At 34.7% G+C, this 18,662-nt stretch overlaps 2 protein-coding genes across 2 annotated transcripts in view; one reads left to right on the forward strand and one right to left on the reverse strand.

The window, feature by feature from the left end:
• Positions 1-5,660: 5,660 nt before the first annotated feature.
• LOC127868705 (cytosolic 10-formyltetrahydrofolate dehydrogenase-like) overlaps positions 5,661-18,662 on the forward strand; it is a 107,318-nt gene continuing 94,316 nt past the window's right edge. The window contains exon 1 of the mRNA XM_052410706.1: positions 5,661-5,771. Coding sequence (XP_052266666.1) covers positions 5,727-5,771 — 45 coding nt within the window. The 5' untranslated portion in view covers positions 5,661-5,726. The remainder of the gene's footprint in view (positions 5,772-18,662) is intronic.
• LOC127868728 (uncharacterized) lies at positions 8,074-16,888 on the reverse strand. The gene is made up of 2 exons (XM_052410757.1): positions 16,649-16,888; positions 8,074-9,206 (listed from the first exon to the last, which is right to left on the reverse strand). The coding sequence occupies exons 1-2, from the start codon at positions 16,875-16,877 to the stop codon at positions 8,143-8,145; spliced, it is 1,293 nt and encodes a 430-aa protein (XP_052266717.1). The 5' UTR covers positions 16,878-16,888; the 3' UTR covers positions 8,074-8,142.

The following is an 18,662-nucleotide window of genomic DNA, read 5'->3' on the forward strand; positions in this document are numbered from 1 at the left end:
CGTTCGTTCGTCCGTCAGTTGGTCGGTACGGTCATGCGTCCGCTCCTTCGTCCGCCCGTTCCTCCGTTCGTTCGTCCGTTCTTTCGTTCGTCCGTTCCTTCGTGGGTCCGTTCGTTCCTTCGTTATGCTGTTTGTTCGTCCGTCCGTTCGTTCGACGCTTTCTTAATCCGTTCATTCGTTCGTCTGTCGGCCCGTACGTGCGTCCTTTCGTTCTTTCCTTTGTCCGTCCATCCGTTCGTTCGTTCATCCGTCCGTCCGTTCCTTCGTGCATCCGTCCGTTCGTTCTTTCGTTATACCGTTTGTTCGTCCGTCCGTTCGTTCGTCCCTTTCTCAATCCGTTCCTTCGTTCGATCGTTCGTCTGTCGGTCCTAACGTTCTTCCGTTCCTTCGTCCGTTCGTTCGTTCCTTCGTCCGTCCGTCCGTTCGTTCGTTCCTTCGTGCGTCCGTTCCTTCGTTCATCCGCCCGTTCCTTCGTTCGTCCATCATTCGTCCGTTCGTCCCTTCTACCGTCTGTCCGTCTGTCCGTTTGTTCGTCCGTCCTTCCGTCCGTTCGTCAATTCGTCAGTACGTTCGTCAGTACGTTCCTCAGTACGCCCGTTCCTTCATTCGTTCGTTCGTTCGTTCGTTTGTACAGTCGTTTTTACGTCCGCTCCTTCGTGCCTACGTTCGTGCCAACATATGTCCGTGCGTTCGTCCCATCTTTCGTTCGTCCGTTCGTTCCTTCATTCGTCCATTCGTTTCTTCGTTCGTCCGTGCGTTCCTTCTTTTTTGTGACTTATTAACGAAAAATGATCATAGAGCTTGTCCTTCTTCCTTTTTAAGGAACAACAATGCATTTTTATATCGTTTCTAAGTATTGGACCGTTAAGTTAAAGTAGTGTTATCGTTTTGAGACATGCCTAAACATCTTTACAAAACAGCCATTAGCCAACACTAATTTTATGGCAGGTATGCATTTAAACTTTGATAGAAGGATTGTATCGCGTGAATGTGAAACATTTGAACATGATACATGTTGACCCTAGAGCTATACTAGTCTACCCGTGTACAACAACTCATTAAGCAAACCCCTCAGAACGGTTACCTCCGGCATTTCAACATTTGTTAAGAGATTTTAAGCGCATACACTTTAACGGCCTGCTAGGTTATTAATATTCCAGCATAGAAACTGAAGGTATACCTTATATAAGTATAGCTTTAAGTCGCAATTAACATATCACTTTCAAAATGGCGATTTGTGATTAACCCGATTTCCGAAGAAGCTTATCCAATCACCTAGTATAGATATTCGTTATCATAAATCCGCTGCCAATATAAACCAGGTCATGATGGTCGATTAAAACCTGTTTCATATCATTTATATTATTTTTTCGTTTGAGTGTTCAGTACATAAAAGAAGGCCATAATGCCCCCGAAGCATTCACATGGGTACAATATTCACCAATTGCCGTATACATTACCTGGTATCCTTGTTTAAATACCACTTGTCACAGTGCGATACGAGTAACATTACAGACATCATCTTGTATTTGTCATTACAAATAAGAAGTAAAATTTACGTCGTCTGGGACATTACAAAGAAAGAGAAAACAATCGAGTTTGCTTCACCTTGTACTGCGACCTTGACTTTCATCGAGGAGATTTACAGATGCACGCTACACATTGTCTTTTCGTGTGGAAAACTGTTTCGAAATTATAGTTTAATACTCAAAGCTAAACAGAGGAACCAAAATGTATTACCGTTTGGCCTCGACTTAAAACCGATAAACAATTGATTTGTATTAGACAATATCTGATCATGGAGGGTTTATAGTAAAATCCTCCAAAGCACGTTAAACTTACAGAGCAGAAACACACACGTGTGTGCGTAATTGACATTCGACTTTCTCCTTAAAATGAGACAGTTGAATCATTGGAACATCGGCCTAGGACCAGTTTTATTAGGCCACGTACGCAATTCTAAAGATTACGCACATAATTTTACTAACATCAACATACGGCTGCGTGCTATCAACTAATGTGGGAATCAATAAAACAATCCACAAGAAAGGTAGGTCCTTTCAATATATGGTTTGTTCTGGATATTGATTATTCAATTGATGAATGCGATAAATAGAATAAATTGTTAATCATAAATAATTACTCGTTTAAGGTCGATTGAATACAAAGGAATCAAGGTGATCTGTTGATATAAATATATATGTTCAGCGCTCTGCATCGTGCTTTGCAAACGTTAAGCTTGTTACCACGCTAGAGCCCACATGTGCTTGTGAAACTTGTGTTTGAATCTGAGTCATGTTGAGTAACAAAATCAGTTCGCAAGGTCAAATCTGAGACAGGCCTATTTACCCAAACACTCAATCCTAAATACCACACACGTTGTATATTCTTTTTTGTAATTTGTTTATCGGGGACGACTAAAAATGTGCCCTCCATCTGTTATGTATGTTTGTCAGTTCGTCCATTATCCAGTTATACATAAATACGTATTCAAGTCACTTTGTTGAAACTTGGTATACATCGTGAAATTATTCGTCTTTGATTTTTACCGATGGTTGAGGTAAAATTCACAGTAAATAATACAAAAGCAAAACTGAGTAAATGCCAACAGCTTAAAAACGTGCATTAGATAGTGTCATGAAACTTAGCGCTTTGGGCTATTTATTTCAATCTTCCATTTAAACTGATTCAAGCAACCCATCATACCTTCCACAACCGCAATTTGTAAAATTACATAGTAACTTGTAAATAATATTGTAGAAAAACGCACCATATACGACAAGACTATTCACTTGTAAAACTGGAATGATCAAATTTCTCAAAATATGTTGACATGACAATGCTTATTCTTTGTCTTGTTACAACCGGTTTTAGTTATTACATCAGTATTTTTTACTATTGTAAAAACTGAATTCGGTCAGAAAAAAGTTTGAGAGCTGTTCGTGGAATGTGATTACGTGAGCAGGATGTATCAACAGTTTGTCACGTGGTCAACCGTAAAATCACGTAGTCCACAATACCAAGAAACAATTCGTTTAAAATAAACTACCTTGAACTTCATAAGTCTTAAATATGCGAAAACATATCGAATGTATGACCTTAGTTTTAATTTACTAAGCGCTGTTCGTGGAATGTAATTATATCAGCAGGATTTCTCCAAAATGTGGGCCGTAGTAAAATATCATGCAACAAAGGAAATCTCAATACCACGAATTCATATTTAAATAAGGGTTTATGTCTTATATTAGGCACAATATCGACATGAGAAAAATGTATTTTCCATTACATCTCTTCCAAATACTACTTTTAACCCGGTTAGCTAAAGGCATGAGACGTTCTTCATATTTGTTTACAACGTTAGTGGGACCAATGTAAGAAAAATGACAAAAACAAACTGAGTGGAAAACAACACCATTAGTTTAATTAAATAATGCGGAATTAATAACACAAGTTTAAAAAAAAGATACAGAGCATACGACTGTGTTTGTATGTAGATAATGTATAACTTTTAAAGGGACTGTCAACCACGACTGACGAAAAAAGAAAAGTTCTAAAATACCGTATTTTTTTACAATTATTAGTTTATATTGATTAAAATTTCCCGACTAGTATATTACATTACTTGATAAAAGTTCATATTTTAAGTATATTTGGTAATACAATTTCGATATGTGAAATCGAAAGTGCATCGCGAAAATAGGTGACATAACGATATACACACTATAAATAACCCAAGTAGATTGATCATTGTATATATAAAATATATACAATTCACTTCGCATGCACAATATGCATTCCTGGGTTTACCACGTGACGATGATGATGAATCTACTGGCGTTATTTATAGTTAACTGGTAGTTACCTGGTAGACATACCCAGTTAAATTTATTACCGAATTTTACTGAAAATATGAAATCATTACAACTTTTTTCAAGTAATGTAATATACCAGTCGTGATATTTTAATCAATATAAACTAATAACTGTAAAAACACACGGTATTTTACAACTTTTCTTTTCTTTGTCGTCGTGGTTGACAGTCCCTTTAAAGTAAACGTATTTTGTTATTTTAATTGTTAAGCAATTGCAATAACAATATTCTCAATAGAACACAAATTATTTCGAAACCTATCGTCTCATTGAAAAATGAAACAGTAAGTGGAACACATACTTTACGGATTTAAAGTTTTTGTTTGTAATTTTAAACTGAAATTATTTTCCTCCAAGAGATCGAAAGTAAGTTTTTTTGCGCGACTTTGCTTTAAGTGTGTTGATTGGGCATGCATGAAGTATAAACTTTTCTTTTTTTAATAGAGGTCGGACATCTTGTGAATATTTAAATACTTTACTTCTTTGATGGCTTTATATAATAGTCGATTATGGACTTGTACATATATAACGAGCAATACAAAGCTACTGCTGATACTTTAAGGGTTACAGTATTTCATCATAAAAGACTCCTGTATTGCAAGAAAATTTGTAAATCGTCTTGTTTAAATGAAACATGTGTTTTTCGGAAATTGTTCAAGTATTCATATGGAATAAATGCACATAACATAAACCATATTTAAAGTGTATTTTTCCAATAGCTACAAACGCAAACATGCGAGTGTTCGATTTTTTATAAGTTACGCCACTGGAACATTCCGCGTATATTTTTTCTACATCTTATTCAAATAACATTTTCTTATTACCGCTAAATATGCTTTTCTTCAAATAGTGGGGATCGAGTAGAATATGTTTGATTTTTCGATTAATGTGACTTAAGCTGTCGGTTAATGAGACCTTCAAACGACAAATTTCGTGCACCGCAATCACATGTAACTGTTTAATTTTGTAGTTAACTGTTTATGTGTTTAGTAAACCGAAAACAAACCTATATCGCGGGCTGATTCTATCCCTTCAGATAATTGTAAGACTTGGTAAGGTTGTCAATGACATATGTTCAGATCGTCTGTGCCGAAAACGGAGACCTTCATGATATAAAAAGTTATCCCACCAATGTAAATATGAAAATTGTATTGGGTACCTAGTATTTATTAATATACTTAAAACTATATTCATATACTTAAAACAATCAATCACTGAGATCTTATAAAGCAACGCGCGCTCATGTAAGTATACCTCTTATGGCAAATCAATACCGAAAAACAAAAAAAGAAGTATGACTGCTAAATGCCCACCGTTATGATTTGAGTTTATTTCAATCATAGTTAGCATAGTTTGTTTATTAGTCCACTACCGGTGAAACCGGGGGGGGGAGGGGTACTTACATTTTACAGTTCGCTTTTGATAATGGCACTGCGCACTGAGCCTGGTCGATTTGGGGCCGAAAAAGCCTGAAATTTCGGACTGGGCCGAAAGAGCTTGGTGCCGAAAGAGCCTGCTACCGATTTGGGTAATTCGTGCCGCCGTCGCTGCTCAGGTCCATCCCGTCCGCTACACCTGTGTATCTAAAACGTGTATGTGTTTGGAAAAAGATCGTATTTAAAGAAATTGATTCATAACCAAAAGTGGATTCAAAAATTCGAATAAATGTTTTGTAGATTACATTAGATCTTCTTAATACGAATCACGCCGCTACTTCGAACTTAGCGACTTATTGATTAAAAATTATTGATAAAGAATTATTAGTGCTTTATAACCCATTATTCCGCATCAGCATAGCGCTCGCGACGCGTTCGTGTCAACACAAACAGTTTTGATTTGGAAAGATAACAGCTGGAGATGTTATGCGCTAAACAGTTTGTCCGACATTTCTCGTTATCGCAGGTAAACACTTAAAAACTGATTGTGTACTATGTTCCAAATGCTGTCGACTTCAATGGCGTTGATATTGTAACATTGTGAATGTTTTACATGCGATTTCGCGACTCATTACGGTGATGCAATACCAATCATACATGCTGATTGATGTATTAGTTGCAATAATTTCACGCTCAGCTTTATAACCCAACTTGTTGCTGAGAATTACAATGCGCCGTATTTTTACCAAAGGAGCAAAATGTTATCATAAAAATAAGGGCTAAGAAACACTGAAACTGCAATAACTAATCAACGTTTACCTAGTCCAACTTGTTGACGCGCTCAAATATTAAGCTACTTTTTATATTGGTAATATTTGGAGCGTACAATGGCGGAACCATTCAAACAATGGTGGACATTTTTCCTTCTTTGTCTATATTGTTGCGAAAGGATTTTGCAGGCTTGGCAAAAATTGCCGGTCCGCCGGTCCAAAGACCTATAGATTACACAGATTGGAATCTCTCGTCTCCGCTATAGCGATATGCGATAATATCTATCGGCGGACGCGGATCACGTGACATTGATTTTGGAGATGCCGGTGTACCTGTAGAATCTTCCCTGTTCCAGCTGCTGTCGGCCATTTTCTTATAAAGCAAACAATTATTCTTCGTAATTAGTCGTTAATATTTGATGTCGTAGGGTATTCTGAGCATGATCTGGTAAGTTTATATTATTTTGATATTGTTATTAACAATTTTAATGTGTTAATTAGTGTTTTTAGCGCTCGGTTGTCAGTTTGCAGAGCAATGAATGCCTGAAAGCGCAACGTTACGAACTTTACGTAGTGAGCAAAGTCGGTCTCCGAAAAAAGACATATTGAATATTCTTTGTGTGATAAGAAATAAGTATTTATTTTCTGTCTTGATAATTCTTTAGGTTTTGGTAGTTATTATTCTAATTAATTATTAATTTATCGGAATTTGAAAGAGAACACTGGATTCGTTCATTTTCGATAATTTTTGAAAAATTGAAAGGCCCGAAGCATTTTTCTATAAACTTCTTCATTAAGCATCACATATTGATAACGTAAGATTTTTATGCTAGGTGAGATGTTAATCTATGTATGATTTATAAAAAGTAGACGAAAATGAGGCATTTTAAAGGATTTTGCCTTTGTACAATTTGTACTATTGATACTGTTATTTAATTCAATCAAGTGGTTTGTATTTTGTTGAAACACTTTTCTATTTTATTTCTCATCCCATATCTTTGAAGTAAGATTTTTATGCTAGGCAAGATGTTAATCTAAGTATAGATTTAAACAAACTACAGAAAAATATTCAATTTAAAGCATTTGGCCTTATACAATGTTGGTACAATTTTAAGCTCTTTTCTTCTGTTGTACAAGATTGCTGTCAAACGTGTTTTTGTTCTTATTGATAAACTTTTTCATTTTTCATCCCAAATCGATTAAGTCAGATTGTTATGCTTGGTGATATGTAATTCTAGGTATGATTAATAAAAAGTAGACGAAAATAAGTCATTTTAAAGGATTTTGCCTTTGTACAATTTTATACTGTTAATTCATTCAATAATTTTTCACACCTGTCGCCAAAGTGGTTTGTTTCTTTGTGAAAACTTTTCTATTTCTCATCCCATATCGTTGAAGTAAGATTTTTATGCTAGGCAATATGTTAATCTAAGTATAGATTTAAACAAACTAGAAGAAAATATTCAATTTAAAGGATTTGGCCTTATACAATGTTGGTACAATTTTAAGCTCTTTTCTTCTGTTGTACAAGATAGCTGTCAAACGTGTTTTTGATAAACTTTTTCATTTTTCATCCCAAATAGATTAAGTCAGATTTTTATGCTTGGTGATATGTTAATCTAGGTATGAATTAATTAAACTGGAGGATAATGTTCATTTTAAAGGATTTGGCCTTGTACAAAGATGGTACAATTTTAAGCTCTTTTACCCTATTATACACACATGTTGTCAAACGTGCATTGGTTCATTGTGAAAAACTTTGTCATTATTCACCTCAAATTGAAGAAATAAGATTTGTATTCTGGGTAATATGTTTATCTTGGTATGAATAAAAGAACTAGATGAAAGTACAATGTATGGGTTTAAATTCTCATTTAATATCTTATTTTATTAGTATTACCAGTTTTCCTGTCAATGTTACACATGCAAGTTAATATACAAACATATTTTAACAGATAGCTGTGAGCTTACTATTAAAACACAAACAAAAGCTGTGAGATGACTATAAAAACCACAAATTGTCATTGTTAAAAGCGTAAGCAATAGCAGAGCACACGTTATTAGTTTCAATATTCCCATACTGATAGTCCTGACGTTAAACTTCTGGTACAGACCTATAATCCCAGTTTATTTCAAATTACCGGTATTCAGTGACTTTAAAGCATCTCTCAGGCTGGCGGATGTTTTCTTTTCATTTTTTGCACTTTTCTCAGTTTTCTTATTTATTAGTTTTGTAATTGCAAAACCTCTTACAGTAAGAAATAGGTTTATGCAATCTTCAAGAAAGCTCTCTCTTTCATTATCATCTTCCACAAGTTCAAACAGATCACAGCTATAGTGCTTTACCATAAATGAGTCAAGAATTTCTTCACGTAATTCATCTTTTAAGAAAGACTTCGAATGAATGCTTTCATGGTCCACTGATTTTCGCACTACATTTTCAAACTCGCGTATCATGAAAAAGAAATTGTCACTTGGTTTTTTCAAGCCACCACAGTTCTTGTAGTCTATCATTGTGCTGTACTTTTCCGTGAATGTTTTCTCTGAGGATTTGTTCACTAAACTCTTTATAACATCTTTCTTATGTTCTCTTTCAGTTGGATTTTTTACCTTGCTATACCTCTTCAGAAGAGCACTGATTAAATATCCAGATATATAGAAAAGCACTTTCGAGTCATTTTCACTGATTACTTCACTAGTGTTTTTGGATGATTGCGCGCACAATTCCACAAAACTCTTAAATATTTCCCCAACAAGTTCAAGAACAAAATCTTGAATGAAATTGTTCACCGCCTCCTCAGAATGTTTAGTTGTTTCATTGTTTATAGTTCTTGTGAGGTCTTCAATCACTGCAGAGCTCAACCTTTTTTCATGTAGTTTTCTGAAGATGGTTTCTCTTTCTGAAGTTGATGCACCGCTACTTCCATTGAACACCTCCAACATTAGGTCCTCAAACTTTTTCCTTACAATTTCATTGTCTACACAACACTTGGCTACCTTACACTGGTCAGACTGTCCAAAAATGTTGTAGATTGGACTGCTGATAATTGTTCTCAGACTATTGGTGTAAGCTTGTTGGAAGACTTTCTTCACGTCTTCGTTTATGCTGGTTGGTGCATTTGTTGTTTTCTTCGGATACATGTAAGCAGCCTCTTTCTTGTTTTTTGCAGCCCCTTTTTTGTGCTCACAAGCTGAAAATACAAAATACAAGATATATTATACTGAGCAAATCTTCTAACTATCTTCTAAATTTACTTATATTTCTTTTATTAATCAATTAAATTCCAACAAAATTTCCTGGAAATGTTACACAGTGTATTGACAACTGACATTTCATTATTTCACAGGTAATTGACAATGATGTGTTAAACACTTGACTGAATTCACAACTTTAATGTGTTAGTAAGTCAGCTAAAATCGATATCGCCTCATACGTTGATGTTTATCAGATTAAAAAATCGTGCATGTGCGATTGGCCTGAATTCAGCGTAAATATGTTACCATAAGGAACTTTTCATAGCGTTTCAGAAAGTCGTTTTTTAGAATCACAAAATCCCATCATGTTTTTTAATCTGAGTGGAAACGGGTTAACCCTTTCAGTGCGGGAACCGAATTTTGAAGGCCTGTGCAAACAGTTTGGATCCAGATGAGACGCCACAGAACGAGGCGTCTCATCAGGATCCAAACTCCAGATGAGACGCCACAAATGGCGTCTCATCAGGATCCAAACTGTTTGCTATTCTGATAGTATTCTTTGAAAAAAATCGAAGAAAATGCTAATTTTAGAAATTTAGCAGACAACATTTTAGCAGACAACAAATTTCCCAGCATGCAAAGGGTTAAGCACATAGCCATTTTCACTTTGCTTCTGAGTGGGAAAGGGTTAATAGACCGTGTTCGTTAATCGAAAGAGTGATGTTAATTAATCAATCTTGAAAGCATTATGAATAATTCAGTATTTCTTTTTCCAGATCAAAATGCCAAAAAAAAAAGAAGAGAGCAGGTGTTTCTGGTCGGCGTCATAAATACCATTATTTAAAAAAGACAAAACATGAAAGCAGTGAAAATGTGAATCCTGAAATAAACTTTGAATGTGACAGTAAACAGACAGTCCAGCGTGAATTCACTGATGTAAATGTTCAAACAATTCAGACAGAATTTGAAGATGCTAGTGTTCAAGCAATACCTGAAACTAGTGATATATCTGTGCATACTATAGAAAGGGAAACTGATCATACATATGCAAACAGTTATACCGATTATTCAAGTGATGACAGTTTTAGTAATGCAGAAATTTATTCTAGTGTAAATGAATCGCATGAAGCTATGGAGCAGATAGAGTCCATATACATTGATTGTGGGGACGAAGTTGTTGAGTCCCTTTCTTTTAAAGAATTTTCTTCAGCTGTCAAGAAAGGATTGAGCAGTAAAACTAGGAGCTATAGTGTACACGAAACAGAATCAGCATTGACACTCATAGATTGCTATGTTTCTAGTGAAGGTGCTTTAGCAGTGAAATTGACAGTTAGATTTAACAATGACTTTACTTGCAATGTGTGTGTGCACAGGAAAGAAATACCAAGATCACACAGTTTGTGGGAATGTGCGCCAGAGGTGTTTCATACTAGCAAAGATGCCTTGGATTTCTTGGAAAGACTTGATAAGTTCTCTGTTTGCTGTGGAAATTCAGAGGCAGAATTTCAGCAGTTAGTACCTGTTGGGTCTGGGTTGACAAAATATTCCAGCAATGATATTGTGGCATACAGAGAAGGAAATTTTGGTGCGCAATACCAGTCCACAATAAGATCATCTGCGTGTGAGATGTTGACCTTGCGAAAGGAAAAATGTCTTAAATGCAAGGATTATGGCTATGCATTGACGAAAAGAATCAAAAGACTCGAGGACAGGAAAGCAACTCCAAGAAGATTTAGCCATTCAACATTCAAACACTCCGACATGACAAGAGATGAACTTTGTAGCAAACTGAAAGAGCAAAAAAATGAAATTAATGACCTCTCAAATACAGTTTGGAAACTTAAAAGACAATTTGAGCGAGAAATTTCCAAAAGTGGTGTTAAAATGAGCGAGCTTGGAAATATTGAGTTGAAAACATTGTTTGCGACTTGTTCCGAGGAAGTTAAGCGAAATTTCCCAGATAGCAATTCGCGTCAAAGACTCTTTTGGGAACAACAAGAACTAGCTGCAAGTAAGTCTGATAAACGTGGGATGCGCTGGCATCCAATGATAATCCGTTGGTGTTTGTTCATGAGACAAAAGTCACAGGTTGCATATGATGCTATGTGCGAATCAGGATTTGTGAATCTCCCATCCTCACGTACATTATATGACTATAGTCACTTCCTAAAAAGTGAGCTAGGATTTCAGGCTGATGTACTTCAGCTAGCAAAAAAGGAGGCAGAGAAGACCGGTTTATATGATGCGGAGTGGAGGAAGAATGTTGGGCTTCTATTCGATGAGATCAAGATCCGTGAAGATCTAGTGTACGATAAACACACTGGTAAGCACTTGAGTCCTTGAAATTAGCATAACTTAATTTTCAATTTTGATGCCCAATAATTGGCATGTATGTGTAAATTATTTCCCTAAAGAAGGAGATGGTCACCATCGCCAGACACATTTTTTAACACACCCGGTTCATAAGAGACAACTAAAAGTGCATCATTCCTCACGCCAGTCTAACAGTCTAACTTGCATCTGTCATTTTCTGGTATTTACATCCACCATCTGATCATCCAAGTCAGAATTTCTCCTCAAAATACCTCCTACCAATTTCTAGAAATTTAATTAAATGAATACAGGTAGATGTTTAGTATAATACAGTTGCTAATGCGTGTCCAAAATATTGCTTTTTTTGCTTCAGTTTGCTCATTTTTGTTTAATAACGGCTATGTTTGCATGATATACAAGTCTTAAGATTATTTGAAAACGTATACATGTTCTTCTTGTTATTTACATTTTAGCGTTTATTACAAAAGATTAATCTAAAAGGTTGTAGATTTTCCTAGAAGCCTGACAAGAAAGTACATTTTTTGACAGATTAATAATTTATTGTATATACCAATTATATAAATGAGTTGCGTCGCAGGAATAGGGACCTTAAGGTGATTGCAACTAGATTGCAACTAGTTTTGGTCCAGATCAGCCTGTGCTTGAAAGCTCAATCTGATCAGGTTCAAAACTGTTCAATATTCAGTCAGTATATTTTAAGTTTAAGTTAACAAAGACTAAGCAATCATTTGGATCCTGATCAGACTGCACTTTCAAGCACAGGCTGATCTGGATCCAAACTGGTTGCAATCTTGTCATAGTCTCTTCCCTTGACACTACTCAAATTCAATAATCAGCTTGGTAAATTATTCATTTATCAGACTGTTAAATTAAAATGTAATTATCTTAAACATTGAAAACACTAATCATGACATGTTGACGAATCTTGTATTCTATTGCGACCTCACAGTATTTTATTTTCACTTTTGGTTTATTAGTCAATTGAAACCATAGTGTGCTAGTTTATATAGTCCGAAGTTATACAATTTGGGGGCTCGCCTCTGTGTGTTGGTCATTCTTGTGATTTCATCAGTAGTTGAACCAACCACTCTCATCTATAAAATTGTGATTTAGGCATAAATGACTATACAATATTAAAGGCCCTATCCATACCCTAGATGGCCGATTTCGAAAAATAATTTAATAACTTGTTGGTAAGACATCAATACTAAGTGTCTGATTCATTTCTTTATCAAATTTTTTGTATATTAACGGTACAAAAACGAATCGGTCACTTAGTTTTAGTATCTTACTAACAAGTACATGTTGTATGACAAATATATCAAAATAATTAAATATTTAAAATTTATTTTGATTTTTCATATTTTGACATCTGGAGTATAGTGACTTTACTGACCTATGAACATGATTAAAGGTAAATGTTATTCTGTATATATTCACAGGTGAAATCATTGGTTACTGCAACCTGGGTGACATTGCTAACCAGATGATGGCGTTTGATGCTAAAAATGCAGAGACTGGACATGAATTGGCAAAACAGGTGCTTGTTATTATGATGAGAAGTGTGTACGGACGTTTATGTTTTCCCCTCAGTGCATTTGCCACAAAATCTATAACTGCAGACTATCTCTATCCAATTATGTGGCAGACAGTGTCAATTGTACAAACTCAACTTGGTCTTCGTGTTCTATTCTTCACATGTGATGGCGCCAGTCCCAATAGACGATTTTTTCATTTGCATCGTGTTGGAAATGAGGAGTGCTTATTCAGGACTGTAAATCCTAACTACAGAAATAGACAAATATATTTCATTTCAGATGTGCCTCATCTTATAAAAACTCTAAGAAATAACTTGAGTAACTCATTCTCTCACAACAAATCCCGTACATTATGGATAAACCAAAAAGATATTTCATGGATGCACATAGTAAGACTATTTGAGGAGCACTGCGAATTAAACTTGTACAATCCATGCCCAAAATTGACCCGAAACCATGTTCATCTGGCCAGTTTTAACTACATGAAGGTTAAGCTGGCGGCCCAGGTTTTGAGTGACAGTGTGGCCAATGCCATGGCAGACTTGTATGGGCCAGAAACTGAAGAAACAGTCAAATTCATAAAAATGTTCAACAAATTCTTTGACTGTTTAAACGTAAGAAGTCCGTGGGAAGGTCGAAATTCAAGAAATCAAAATCTGGAGCCATACAGTGACACAAATGACAACCGCCTGGACTTTCTTACAGGGGAACTAATTGATTATCTGAGGTCTTGGGATGAGCAGGTGAAGAACAGAGCTGGAAATTTCTCTAAGGCCCAAAGGGCGACTATGCTTTTAAGCTACCAGACGGTTGAAGGTGTAAGATTATCTGCTAGATCAATTAGTGCATGTGTGAAACTTTTGCTCAATGAAGGTGCCAGTTATGTGCTGACGCATCGTTTTAACCAAGACCCATTGGAGCAGCATTTTGGACATTACCGACACAAATGTGGTGGCAATAACAATCCATCAGTGTACGAAGTAAGAAATACTCTAACAACAATACGAGCTGTAAATTCTCAAGCCCTAGCTCCGAAACGTGGTAATACTGATAGAGGTCGTGTAGATAATTTTTCAATAGATAACAATTAATTACCCCGAAAGAAGTAAATGCATCCATGTCTCCTTTCACAGATGATGAAAAGGCATTCTGCATTCCCCCCCCCCCCCCCCCAACACTTAATTTTTTGCAAATATATAGAGAAAAACAAAGGTGAAAATTTAAATTATACCGGTATATGTACTGTTATAAAATTACTCTTTTGATATATTTAAAAAAAAAAGAGTAATTTTATAACGGTACATATATAATTTAAATTTTCACCAGTGTTTTTCTCTATATATAATTTTATAGTCTGTCCCATCTTTTTGGGCCTCTGCATTTTTATTCCTCTTTCATGCATTTTTGCTAATTGTAAAAACATATACATGTATTTACATGTAACTGCAGGTTTAAATATCTACAGACACATTTTTGGGCTTAGTTTCGTTATTGAAAGATTGTATCTCTAAGTTTATAATTGGAATGTTATAATCTCCATTGTTGTGTTAAACAAGTGAAATTACATCCAGTTTTATATTCTGGTTACCGTTTTTTGTCACAATTTTCTGCACCCCATGATAAGTTTTCGCTGCTTAATAGATACTTGTTTTAAAAAATGTAGAACTTAGCTACAAGAAAAACGCAAGAACATATTCAAGGTTTATATTATAAAATAGTTTGAACTTAACCCGTTGTACTACAGTTTCATTGGTGGAACCATTTTGAACACTTAAAAATTACATATGAAGGGGCCCAAAATTTGATGGTACGGATTATTTTAAGTATAATAAAAAACTATGTACTACTACATTATGCTTTTCCTAATGTGTGTGATAATGTTTCCTAGTTGATATTGAGCACTATAGATTAATTGTTGTAATTCTATTGAAGTTATGTTTCCTTTGATCTTGAGCATTATAATCAATTGTTGTAATTCTATTGCATTTATGTTCCTTTATAGAAAAGTTCTGTTGGAATGAATTAAGCATTTTTGAGTCTGAAAACAAATATGTTTATTTAGAAATGGTTGAATACTCACAATAGTTACAGGATTAATATGTATTATACCAGACACAGAGCATCATTTGTTCTTCAATTCTACCTCAGTTAATATCATTATCATGAAGTCTAAAAGATCTGTAATATGCTTAACATTATTTTTTGGCTTCTGATCAGGATCCATTACTTCCGAGTAATAATGTGTTGAGATTTTTTCAAATGTGTATGTGTACTTGCTGTAGATTCATTTTACTTTCTATATTTAAAGCGCCTAGACCACATGTGCTATTAATAGTACCAACACTTCGCTATCTACAAGTTAATGGACTGACAAAATATGAAATATAGATGTCTACACTTTGAAATCTTAACATGTAAAACAGGCTTGTAGATAACAAACACATATTAAATTATATAGGCAGAACACACGTACAAGTATGCGTTACAGGTTTGAAATCTCAACCTCTTTAATATATAATTTTCGTTTTCGCAATTCTAGGATGTTCTTTGTAAATTGTTTACGTTCCTTTTTTTTCTTAAATAATAATTTATTTTGTTATTATTATTTATTTTCTTCTCTATTTTATTCCTGTAAAGTTAAGCTTCCATTGTCCTTTGTTAGCTCCTAATTTTTCGTTTTCGCATTAGGTGCTATAATTTCAGAGGAAAAAACCCATCAAGGATTAAGATACGCATTGATCTTTAGGAAGTACCTACATGTATTCTTTCGATTGTGTATGTTGTGTATGCTGGTTCCTATTACAATTACACTGTTTTTCCCTTTTATCTTGCAAATGTGCTCTACAACTGAATCCACTTGCTCTGTATTAATCTAATGCTATGATTGTTATTATTGTTTTGTATTATACGCTTAAATGTTTTATTGTTGTATGTCTTGGCCATAATTAAACTCAAATACATTGTGAATGGCCAAAGGCGAATATGCTGATTCGCCAATAAATGATAGTGATTAAATATTTAACAAGAATTGCAGACTTCGCGAAGCTCAGAAAATCTTCCAGACAGTCGGTCTGACAGGATCCATTAAACCATCAGACCAAAGTATTTATATAAATTTTATTTTCTTTAATTTTTCCAGACAGTCATTTGAACTAGCTCCTAAAATCTGTCAGCTTGCTCAAAAGAAATTTTGTCAAACATGTCCACTGGGGACAGACAGCTTTCGCGAAGTATGGAATATATATATTTTTTGATACTTTTTTTTCATCATGTGATACTTTAATGAATGCCATTATTAAAGTCATTTTTAACAGATGAAACCTGTCTCTTTTAATCAGAACTACTCCCCCCCCCCTCCGGTATAAAAGCAAATCACTTATATTATATTTAAAGATTTGCAGACTTTTAGACTGATACCATTATAAACCTAATCTATGCTAGTACTGGATATAAAATCTATTGCAAATAATTTGGAACTATAACGTGGCTGCTGAGCAGGAAATACCTGTTTGATACACATATATTGTGAGAATTGTTCTTTAAAGAAATGAAGAAAAATGCCATACCTTTAAAGTTCTCGTCATGCTTTTTCGTTACGTGACCTCGGAACCCAGATATAGTCTTGTATTCTCGTGAACAAATTGGACACACATATATATCTTTCTTATCAACACTAACACTATGTTTATCAGTACAAACAGAGTCATTGTCAGTATAGTCCCCTTCAAAAAGCTCATCAAGGTCTAAATCACTATCACTCCAAGCGAAAAAATCAGGGTCTCTGTTACGCGACATGATTGCACAAATGATACAGAATTAAAAAAATGTAAAATCCAAAATATGTATTAGTATGTCCAACTTATAAGATACACAATCGAGAATAGCCTTTTTTAAAACAGTTTTATACAGCATTTCATTGTGTTTATAACGTACTATTATAAACAAGTATATTAAAATCTTACACATTCACAACAAAGACTTACCTTAATTGGACATCACAATGACACATAAAGAATGAATTCGCCGGCCGCGGCCACTGATCACACAATTAAAATCAATCAACAACGCTAACTGATAATTGAAGTAAGAATCCCTTCTTTTAATTAATTCTCAAGAGTAAAGAAAAAACACTCAAAGCATCTTCAGTTCGCTAATTGATTCGACGATTAACACGCGCGTGAAATGTTTTTGTTTTTTTCTTTTCGCGAAATCCTAGCCCACGATACTGAAAGCTTAATTTAATAACCAAAAGAAAAAAACTGGATTACAAACAAAACTTTCATAACCTATAACTCATGAATAAGATCTAAATAAAAAGAGAATTAAACAATTGAAAAAAATCTACACAATCGATATTGAAATAAGTCGAACTAAACCCGGTTTTGGATCGAACGATCATAGCATTTATTATACTGTAATGTTGTTTTAATCAGAGACCTAGATCTATGTGTCCACATATATCTATCCGTTTTGAAATAATAATATTTTATAAGGTTTTAACTGTCTGAAATACCAAATTATACAAGAATATTTTATCAGCAAAAGCCTTTCAAATAAATTATTCAACAGCATTCTCGCCGCAGGGTTTTTTTTGGCCCGATTTTATAGCCGAAATTCGGCTATGTTCCCAATCCCAAAAAGTATACTTTTTTCCCAAAATGTGGCAAAAAATTCCCAATTTAAAAAAAAAAAAAAAAAAATTTTTTTTTTTTTTTTTTTTTTTTAGAAAGAAGTCTTATCTGTATTTTATCTCAATTTTAATTCAATTACATCTACAAAGTATTATATGATTTTCTTTTAATTTGAATGATTATAAAGAGTTAAATCAAATTTAGCATTTCCCTAATCAGTGGAATTTTCGTGTGGAAAAAAAGGCTAATGAATTTATTTTCCCAATTTCATGCAAATTCCGATAAAATTCCCTATTCCAAAGCCATGGGCTATCTTCCCAAAAAGTGGGAAAAAAAACCTGCGCCGCGATTTGGAAGTTCTTAGCGCAATTGCTTCAATGATCGCGGCATTATAAATTCTTATTGTAGGTAAATAAAATCGAGATTTTATAAAAACATAATTACTCATGTTTCTATGAAACTTTATTTTATGAAAATCGGATCATTATTGACCAAGTTACAGCCGCCTTTCTACAGCGCCGTAACTTTGCTCGATAATCGTAGCCGTTGCTACTGACGCGTCGCTATCTTATCGCAATCGTGATACACCGGCTATCTCCGGACTACTCCGATTGATTCATGGAATAAATCGTCTGCTGATCCCAAGTGTTCTTATCAGTTTCTCGACCACGTGACCCCGCCGAGAGATAGCCCGATAAGGCGCGAAGTTTCCAATCTGTGTAATCTATAGGTCTTTGGCCGGTCCTGACTGGCAGATATCCATTTGGTCCGGCAGGTATAACAAGAATGTCGGTCCTGGTGACCGGCAAAATGTGAAATGAATGCAAACAAATCATTTTTTTTTTTAAGTTAAAAATTCAAAGAGCAAACCCATTACTACATCATGAAAATGAAATCATTATTTTGATGTTTGCAATTAGTTTGTTACGTACAAATAGCAAATCCAACT

This window comes from Dreissena polymorpha, chromosome 1 (assembly GCF_020536995.1).
Source record: "Dreissena polymorpha isolate Duluth1 chromosome 1, UMN_Dpol_1.0, whole genome shotgun sequence".
Classification (NCBI taxonomy): domain Eukaryota; kingdom Metazoa; phylum Mollusca; class Bivalvia; order Myida; family Dreissenidae; genus Dreissena; species Dreissena polymorpha.

Coding starts and splice junctions, on each gene's coding strand:
- LOC127868728 (XM_052410757.1), bottom strand. CDS start 16,877: ATGTCGCGTAACAGAGACCCTGATTTTTTCGCTTGGAGTGATAGTGAT. Junction 9,207..16,648: donor GCATGACGAGAACTTTAAAG/GTATGGCATTTT, acceptor TTGTATTTTCAG/CTTGTGAGCACAAAAAAGGG.